The sequence below is a fragment of the Urocampus carinirostris genome, chromosome 1 (genome assembly GCF_059441175.1).
Source record: "Urocampus carinirostris isolate Australia breed hairy pipefish chromosome 1, RoL_Ucar_1.0, whole genome shotgun sequence".
NCBI lineage: Eukaryota > Metazoa > Chordata > Actinopteri > Syngnathiformes > Syngnathidae > Urocampus > Urocampus carinirostris.
The window spans coordinates 46101432-46111449 of NC_142349.1; the positions used below are offsets into that span (position 1 = coordinate 46101432).

At 38.1% G+C, this 10018-nt stretch overlaps 1 protein-coding gene across 1 annotated transcript in view; it reads left to right on the top strand.

Moving 5' to 3' along the window:
* tbcd (tubulin folding cofactor D) overlaps positions 1 to 10018 on the top strand; it is a 38234-nt gene that overhangs the window by 18349 nt on the left and 9867 nt on the right. Inside the window, exons 21-32 of the mRNA XM_088342279.1 lie at positions 1847 to 1907; positions 1979 to 2001; positions 2074 to 2105; positions 2190 to 2252; positions 2324 to 2400; positions 2540 to 2621; positions 4464 to 4582; positions 4672 to 4763; positions 7112 to 7252; positions 8546 to 8629; positions 9642 to 9800; positions 9865 to 10003. Of these exons, the coding sequence (XP_088198405.1) occupies positions 1847 to 1907; positions 1979 to 2001; positions 2074 to 2105; positions 2190 to 2252; positions 2324 to 2400; positions 2540 to 2621; positions 4464 to 4582; positions 4672 to 4763; positions 7112 to 7252; positions 8546 to 8629; positions 9642 to 9800; positions 9865 to 10003 (1072 nt within the window). The remainder of the gene's footprint in view (positions 1 to 1846; positions 1908 to 1978; positions 2002 to 2073; positions 2106 to 2189; positions 2253 to 2323; positions 2401 to 2539; positions 2622 to 4463; positions 4583 to 4671; positions 4764 to 7111; positions 7253 to 8545; positions 8630 to 9641; positions 9801 to 9864; positions 10004 to 10018) is intronic.

A 10018-nucleotide genomic window follows, 5' to 3' on the forward strand; every position in this document is an offset into this window, starting at 1 on the left:
TTAACCGTCTCTCAGAAAGAGCTGGTTCATAGATCCGTTTTGTTCGCCAACGACACGAATTGGTGGCGACTCAGCCCTCATTTGACTTTTCTTTCGGTGCATTAGTAAATACTATATTGGCAATCTCTATCTAACTTTATGGTACTGACTATTTTGAATGGTGACATGATCCAAAAAACCAATTCGAATGAGACTGTAAAACCACGCTGTTGAACACATTGCAGGTGTGCGTGGAAACGCCGCAATTGGCGTTCTGCAGCCAAAATTAAAGCACCACCTTTGATCAGTAACAATTACGGCTTTATTACATTGGAAAAAGTAATTAGTTAGATAACTCTGTTACTGGAAAAATTACGCCGTTAAGTAATGGCATTATTTATAACAGCGTTATTTCCAACATTGCTTATGACAGTCTGCAGTTTTCTTTCTGAAACGATTCCCAGATTTTTTGAACCCTAACGCCTACGCCACACGCTTTTCTGTAGTGCGTGTGGGTCAACATATGTTTTCGTAACTCAGCATGGCCGCCTCACTCGGGTTGCCTGTAAGTAGATTACGTGATAGGAAATACTTTTTTTAAGTTACCGAGGCCGAACAATGTTGTACACTATACACCCTATTATGCACTGGCTCACTTTTAAATAGACACTACATTGATACCTCTATAAGCCAATTTTCCTGTTACGAAATCTCTTAAAATCAATTAGTAGGTTACCGGCCTCTCAAAATCATTCAAGTTAACTCTAAATAGCTATAAACCCATCTTCCTGATCACCTAAAACAAATTTGAATAGTAAATTAACATAGAAATACAGTAGTAAAATGATTAGGATTCTAACAAAAGAGCTTTAATGATGGTGTCCATAACTTCAAAATATTCTACTTGCTGATGCCATCTTCTGGCTGAAGTCATCATTGCAGCCTCTGGTAAGCTGCTTGTATGGCGAGTGCTTGTACAAGTCTCTCTTTGACGTGCTCGAATAAACTTTTTTTTCTTAAATTGTGTTGGAAGTTTGGCTTGGCATTTGGACTGTATTTTTAAACAGTCCTTTTCCTACCTTCACAATTTTCATCCTAGAAAAAAAGGATGATAAAAATAAGATTAAAGCAGATAAGCGCTGTGAAAAAATATATACAAAGGCTCTTTAAACTCAGTTGGGCATTGAGAGACATACTTAATAGAGAAAATATTAAATTTTTAACTTTTTCAAAGAAAGTTCAAACCACGCACCACATTTTTAAAGCCTAGCCCTGCGCCGAAGGAGCGAGGTAGGTGTTGCCTGCCCAGCGGTGGGGTTTGTGTTTTTAGGGCTGCTTAGGGCATCGCTTTCTGTTGAAACGCATCGTTTCCCGGGCCTTGTCCCGCCGCTGCCCTTCCCACCATGCATCCTCTTTACTGCGGCGGCTCGCAAATCGCTTCGATTTGCATTTCGAGATGCAGTTCGATTAAAAAAAACAAAAAAAAAGAGAAGCACGCAAGCTCAGGTCTGTATGGCGGGACAAGCACTAGCAAACCATGAGCTTGCGGTAAGCGGTCTCAAGCGCTTTTTGGTGGTAGCATCTATAAATTCTCGTAAATTGGATTTTCTCTCGTACATCGGGCAAGTTTTTGCGTGAAAGACATCTCGTATCTCGAATTTCTCATATCTCTAGGTGCTGGTATGTAGAGGGCCCACTGTATATTGCAAACAGTGTTTTGGATACAATGTATGCTTATACATTCTCTTGCACATTCAACCTCTTAACAAGCTTTGTATATTTCATGGTAGATTTATTTTGTTAATGATTAATAGTCTTTCTGTCATGATTCTTTAATTCATGTCTCACTTTAAAAAATGTCCAACAGGACAATCGTGGACATCATTCCCTCAGAGTGCGTGGTGGTTCTGAAAGACATTCATCAGAAAGTAAGACATCCATCTTATTCAAAACATTTTTTTTCAATCACTTTAATTTCATGTGTTTGACTGACTGTCAGCTACAAGACAAGAAACGATACAGGTAAGCCTAGAAGGACCGTCCAATTAAGTGGTAGTCCCAAAAATAGTTATGCTTTGATGTCTATTTGTTAAGGGGATACGGTGGAGAATTGATGAGACCAGCCAGTGAGTCACACTTTAAAAGACATTTAAAAAAAATACTTCTTGATCAGTGCTGCTTTTATACATTAGTGTTTTTTTATTTTTAAGTGTGCAGACTTATTGAAAAGCTGTCCCTGTCCAAGATGCCGTTCAAGGGCGATCCAGTCATCAGTAAGTGGTTAGGTTTGAAATCACATGATATTTTCGTCCACTTGCATGATGTTATTGACCTTTGCTTTTAGCTGGCTGGCAAGAGCTCATTGACGACACCATCAAGACGCTCCATCTTGTCTCCACCAATGTGAAGGACGGCATATTGGTAATTGTCTAAACATCCGCTCCGTTTCAAAAGTGGATCAAAAATATTAGTGCTTGGTTTTGAGGATATGCTAGATTTATGTTTGTATTCATTTGATAAGTTTCTTTAATAAATAAAAGATAATGCTGTGTGCCTGCAGACTGCAGTCCTACGTGCCTTGTCTGCCTTGTGTGAGGAGTACTACCAAGTCCAACCCGACCAGGCTGACACGGAAAAGCAGAGTGAGGTTTTTTTTTTGTTAAAGGGATTCAAAAAGTTATTTTTTTTTTCAATTAGGCACAGAACATGTAGTATTTCTCCCCGCAATTAGGCAGAAATGTTATTCCAAGCGCCAGGAAACTAGTCTCAAAGTTGACCATTTTGGCTCATATTCTCTAGAGGTGTTACAGCGTGTGTTCCTTCTTCGCCTTTGCCTCCTTTTAGGAAGGCAGTTGTGTTTTTTCCTGTAGTTTTTTTCCTGCATGTATTACATTTAATATTGTCCGGTTAGCATCGGGCTGCCGAAGGATTCCTTTTTTGTTTCCTCCCTGTTAGTTTTGCTTTTAGCGCCATAGCAGGTTTTTTTAGTTAGTTCTGATTCGCCTTGTTTCTCACTGTGCTTTTTTGGTCAGGAAGGAGTTTTTTAGCTGAGGCTGCTGCTTCCTTTTATTGATTGTTCTGGTTAGCCCCCGTAAGCTTTTCTTGTGTTATATTTGGCAGTTAGCCTCATTTTGGCATCTCACCTGCGACACATTGCCCAGGCATTCCCCACAAAAACTACCAAAACTTGGCTAAAAGACTTGAAACCTCTTCGAGTAATTCACACATAAACCAGTATTCAAACACAAGAGAATAGAGGTGCCAGATGTTTTTCTAAGGATAATTTTAGCCTAGTTGACAGCCAGGTCAGGAGTAAGCTAGCTGTAGAGAAAAAAATCATTACAGTAACTGAGCCTAGCTACATTTAACCTGCTTTCATGCAAGCGCCTTGCCAAAACATGAATATTTTTGCAGTGTTTTACTGTTTACCGGAACATATCTCCTCCACATTCTTCTCACCTTTTTAACCACCGACCCATTTTCACGCCTGCAGTGTAAATAAAACAATCAAATTCTAATGGATATATTACCACTACAATAACATTAACTGCTAGTGTTTTCTCACATCACAAAAACAATCTCTAATTTGGGGCTAATAAAGGATTGTTTTTTTATATGAATGTATTATTTTCACAGCTTTAATGTAATGATAGTAATGTTTTGGAACTCCTTCTACATAGATAAACCTGAATGAATGAAAACTTCATTCGAACATCAAAATAAAAACAGAACCACAACAATAACTCAACAACAAAATAATATTACATAATATGTTCGAAAAGGGGTAGTCAGAAGCAAATACTTATATTCCCTACCCCTTCATCTTCCCTATTAAACACACCAATTATATAACAACAATTGTAATACTATTAATAATAACAATAATGGTATAACAACAGCAACAATAACACAAAGTTAATCATATTTCTAGACGCACTCGTATCACTCATACACGATTTTTGTTATCCTTGTATTCCACCAGGAATGTTTTTTTTGTATTTAAATTTGAACAAGTGAATAGATGGACATCGTTTGATCTTGTCTTGCAAACCGTTCCAGAGCTTGACTCTACACACAGACACACACATACTTCTCCTGGTGGTTCTCACCTTTGGGATCATGAATTCACTACAGCTCCTTAAGTTATAATTTCATTCTTTCCGACTGAATAATTTAGGGATGTTTTCTGGCACTATGTTTTTGTTGACCTTAAATAGCAGTTGTGCAGTGAAAAAATTTACTAAATCATCTAATTTTGATAATTGGGACTGCAGCCTCAACATAATGTTTGACCACATTGCTATCTAGGGCGACAAGAGGGTTTGACAACTAAAGACAGCAAGTTTTTGTATGTGTTGATAACATGCAAAATAGGCCTCCCCCTTTCTAGTCTGAAGCCTTTTTGTCAATGGTCTTCACTTACGAAGAATTGAGACGTCGCTCGCCAGCGGCATATTTTGACACCTAAATTCATGTGTGTTTAGATGCACTTGTGTCTCAGTACTTGGATGAGCTGCAGAGTCCACAGATGCTCACCCGTTGCGGCTCTGCCCTCGCCTTCGGCTGCCTATCAGGCTTTATGATCCGTGGCAAACTGAAGCAGGTGTGCTCAAAGTCAATACAATTTACCTACACACATGGTTTACATTCTTATCAGTCCCAGCACCAGCTTGATATTTCGTATCACCTTAGATACTGGATGGACTCAGACATATGCACGTGTCCTGTCTGCGTGAAGGCCGTTTCCCAGAAGTTCGGAGAGATGCAGTCCAAGCACTGGCTCAGTGAGTGCTGTTCTCATTTTTTCGATTATTTCATTTTGATTTTCCTTTTTATTTTTCCGTGGGCTTCTTTTTCAAAGGGCCTTTTGTGTCTTCATTGTTGTTTGTTCTGCCATTCGCAAGCTTTACTTGGGGCAAAATAAACATTTGACTGACAATACCTGCAGGACCTGAATGACATGTCGGTCAATTTTACCTTTCTTTTTTTTCTACACTGCGTGCTTCATCATTCATACTCGTTTCCTGCCTTCTAGATTTTTTTTTTTGAGTAGTCCCGATAGTCATTAGTAATTTACCAGTTGGTGTTGCATTGTTCCCACAGGATCTAAGTCTTTTTTGGCAGTAAAATGTCTTCAATAGCTGTTTCAAATTTCATAAACAATAATAACAGATAGGATTTTCTGATTGTAAATTGTCTCAAATCTCATAGTAAATACAAAGTATCCAATTTGTGAAATTATTCTTCTAAGATAGGGGTGGGCAAACTACGGCCTGGGGGCCGGTTAGGCGTTTTAATCCAGCCCGCCAAACAAAAACGGTTAAAAATATAATTTTACATATACATGTTAAAAAAGTACTAGCTACTAATAAAAATGTGTTTTGGTGCCATTTCCTTTCCCTGTGTTCCTTATAGAAACAATATATTTAATGAATCAATCTGTATTTTGCTTATGTCCAACATTAAACAGCTGTCCAAATTATTTGTACTCTCAGTACATTCAACCTCGCTTTCCAGATATGATCAGTTTTTCATTGTAAATCTTCGAATCGAGTGCTTACCAGAGCGAAATATTAAAATCACACGGTTCACAGATCTCAGGCTCGTCAGGGCACCATTTCCCGTTGTGTGTCTTGGGCAAGAACAGCCTGGTGGCGCCCATCCCTCTCCAGGGTGGTTTTCATGTGCAGGGATTTTCTCCCCCACATGAAGCAGCACCAGTAGCAGTCTCCAGATCTGACTCAGATACAGCAACTCTGGTTGCCGTTGGTTGCATTTAATTACTCTAAATTAAAGTTTAGTTTCAATTTAAATATACCTATTCATGCAATTTGAGCGTTTCAAAACCAATTGGATGAAATGATCCATTTAAAAACATACAAAATGAAAAATAATTTGCGCATGTAAATGCAAAGGAGAGAAATTGGATAGGCATACAATATTCAAGAGTGTATCCTCAGAAAAAAAATAATCCGTCATTTTTTTCCTCTTGGCCCCTGTGCAAAATGTTCAAAATTGACAAGTTATCGACTTAGATGTATCAGTTACTGTTTTAGAATGGGTGTTTGAGCGAGTTAACTAGTTTGCAAACTTGTAATCAATGCTGCTTACATTCTGTTAAACTACATTAATATGGGAAAGTCAGCGCTATGCTATGAAAAACTTCAGGGTTTGTACGGTTGCCTGAAATCCTCAAAAATGCTTAAATTGTAATGTGTCTTCAAGGACGGAAAAGTGCTTGAATATTGAGCAACGTGCTTGTAAATGCTTGAATTTGTTGCCATGTTTTATAACAAGTTTTCTTAAAAATGAAGCCTACACTGCTCTCTGGTGGCTTTGCTTTGCCATTGCATTTCTTCCCTCATGATTAACAGCAGCTTATTTAGTTTGTATCTTATGGTCTTATGAAGTGTCATCGCCCCCTTTGGGTCACGCCCAAGAGGACAGCTGCATGGTACTCCTAAACAGGGCACTAAGAAATGTGTTTCAGTGCAAGGATTACAAATAAATATTAAAACTTTCATTGTGAGCCATGCAAAATAAGGTAGCATTTCCCAGTGGTAAGAACTTCCTGCAACTGAAAACGTAAGCTACACATTACAGTCATTTTACCCAACACCAAGTGGAGAAATTTGTCAATAGAATACTAACACTCGTATTGTTTAGATCCAAAAATGATCTTGATAAATGCATTTGCTTATGTAAATTGCAGACATCTTTGTGGATCTGCAAAATACATAAGCAAACAGATTTCTTCTTTTAATGCTATTGGAGAAATTAAAAATTGGCTTTCTAAGCGGGAATTCTGTACCCCCGAAAAAGGTGTACGAAACCTGGCAAAATGTTTACTCACTGTTATATGAAGTAAAATAATGGAAATTAGATGGGGAGGAAAAAAAAGAAAATAAAGATCAAAACATTTAAATAATATCAGAATACAAATTTACTCACATTTTTTGGAATACAAAATAAATCCATTAGACAAATAATTATTTACTATTAGGTAATGAGGAAAACATCTTTACATATATTCAAGTTTATTTGAAATTGAGCAATGCTGCAGGGTGTTTAAGATGCTTTAACATGTGTTTGAAGAGTGTTGCCTTAACGTGACATTATTCTTTCTAATCAGAGTATGTATGAAGGCGGGTGTTTGTGCCACGGGCCCACCGGAAATGTTTCTCTGTTCTGAGAACATAGCCGACGTTTACTCCGTTTTACTGGACAGTATGGACGACTACGCTACGGACAGTCGAGGGGACGTAGGAGCTTGGTGAGTAGCTCTCTGCTCCCTTGTATTTGTTTCATTTCGCCTCAGGTGTCGGGAATGATCTCCTCCTTCAGGGCATTTTTTTGTCCTGTCTCTATTTTTCACTCCACCCTTGGATACACCGACATGATGGGCTTGATTGTCTTAGCAATAGCCTGAGGTGATGCTTACTTCTTCAGCAGGAATGTAACCAGGCTTGTCATAGGCTCTTTTTCTGTTGTTGAGGCATGGGCGGATTCCTCTTTCGTTTTATAGATAAAAACAAAAAGATACTGCTCACTAAACTCCAATATTGTCAAAAATCTTTTTATGTCCGTGGTCTTATTAAAATGTTATATGCAACACAAATATTCACAAAGGGTAGAATATAGTGTTGGATTTTTCATTAGTTATGTTTCCTTTACTACTTCTGTTTTTAGATTTTTGTTCTAATTATTTAAAGTATTAGATTGCCTTATAATTGCAAGTTTGATTAGGTTGCTATTTTTTACGATCTACTATATTGTAGTGCAGTGGTCAGAAACCATTGGGCCCCTGATCGGTGGCAGGCCATGTGTCATTTAGTACCAGGCCACAGAGAAAGCAACGACAGTTGCCCTTGCTTATTTGCTTGTGCTGTATTTATTTATGTATAAACACAATTTATTTTTTTACCATTAATAACCTCAAATTTTGTGAGGTTCTTCGGTGGTAAATTTTTGTTTTTGGACAAAGGTTAATCAGTCGACTTATACCGCCAATCCCATTTGCTCAACATTGGATTCAAAGGAAATCAGCCTGGTTTGTGGCAATGGGGACACAGTTAACGACATAGGAAAAGGCATTTTATTTTACCTCATCATCACATTAATTTTACTCACGGTACCTCGTTGTCTTGCCTTTTTTATCTATTGGTCAATAGTAGTACAATGTTGTTTTGGCTGAATTCTCCAATGCGTCGTTCTACAACGTGACGCCGTAAATGGAGGAGGAATTAAGATTTGACATTCGCTCCTGAAAAACAATTGCAAGACATAAGCTGTGTGCTGTGTATTTGAAAATGCATTAACAATCCACATTGACACATTCACCCATATTTTCCTCCATGTGCCAAAATTATATGTTAACATTTGTTATATAGGTTTAGCATTTCTTTTTTGCTATCCGCGAGGTGAAAATTAATTTATTGTGAATCAGATTTTATTCTGGTCTTACTTATTTATTTCATTTAGAGGTTTAAAGAAGTCAATGTAATTTTGTCTTAATGTACACGTTTTCTTTATTTTTTTTTTTGTGCTTTTTCCATTCTAAAAACAGGGTGCGGGAGGCAGCAATGACAAGTCTTAAGGATCTGACCATCCTGGTGACGAGAACAGCTCCAGAGATTCTTTTCCCAGACCAGTGAGTTAAAGCCTTTCTGGCTATGATTGCGCCTTTTTGTGACTGAATGTCTCAGACTAAAATGTTTTTGTGCTTTCCACACAATCAAACAAATGGAAAAAAAATCAACATAACTATGGGTACATTTATTATCAGGCAATATTCTATTTGGGGACGAAATATTGTATTTTTGGAGCAATCTAAATTAATTGTTTAAACCAGGGGCTGGGAACCTATGGCTCGGAGGTAAAATAGAAGTAGTGCAAATTTTATTAAATTGATTTATGCTGAGTTGATTGTAAAACATGCAATGCCAAGACAATAATCCAGTATATAAAAGACACAATTTTAACAGTTTATTGTCAGAGAGTCACACCAGCAGACCCCGTTTTGGCTGTAAAGCGCTAGATAATCCTTTATATAGTAGCTCATTTGGCAATTTAGGTTCACTGTTGAGACACTTTTAGATAACTCACAGAAAAAACGTTATCCCAGAACAAGCGTTTTACCCAGAAGCTCTAGCAAAGCACCTCGAGCAATTTGATTAGGTGAGCGGTAGGAATGGGTGTAGCAAAAGACAGGGCAGGATGTGTGATCTTTCTCCTTCGCCCAGCGCCGTCTGCACTGAAGGTAAACACGTTCGTATCCTTGTTTGCAGAATACTGTAACATTTTTACCAAATAACTTTGCCTGCACCTCGTTTTGAAACCATTGTTTAAGAAAAAATGAGCTTCAACACTCTTTGAGTAACTGCAGGAGGGAGTGAAATGTTAAGTGATATATTATTATTTATTATTGAGGTTCTTTGGGTCAAAAGGGTTCCTGATTACTGGTTTAGACAAACAACTAACTCCCCACATACATGACGATTTCAAAAATTCTGTCTACAACAGTACATTCTTAAACCATATAAGTTAACACTAAGGTATAATTTAGAAAACGTTAAAAAATAGTTTTTGTAATTGCAATATTTTGTTCAAGAAATCTTCCAAAGCATTATCTCTGTTGTACTTGCCGCATTTCGTTGATTCAGGGTGAAGTGTATGATGTGCATGCTGGCACGGCAGTCAGCAGAGAAGATTGACAACTACAGGTCATACGCTGGCAACATCTTCCTTGAGCTCATGCACTCCTCCGACCCTGCCATACCACACATTCCACAAAAGGAGGCGCTTCTGAATATATTTCCACTGTGAGTATTCACTGTCATCCATGCTTTAAATAACACTTTGACAAATCCTCCTCCTTTCTGTCAGGGAAATAAAAGACAGTCTGAACTGGAAAGCTCCTTCCCAAGCTTTTCCGTATGTCACTAAGCTACTCGGACTGCCCGAGTACCGGTACCAAACCATGTTGGGCCTCACTGTGTCTGTGGGTGGGATGAACCAGTCCACAGTAAGTGATCGCACA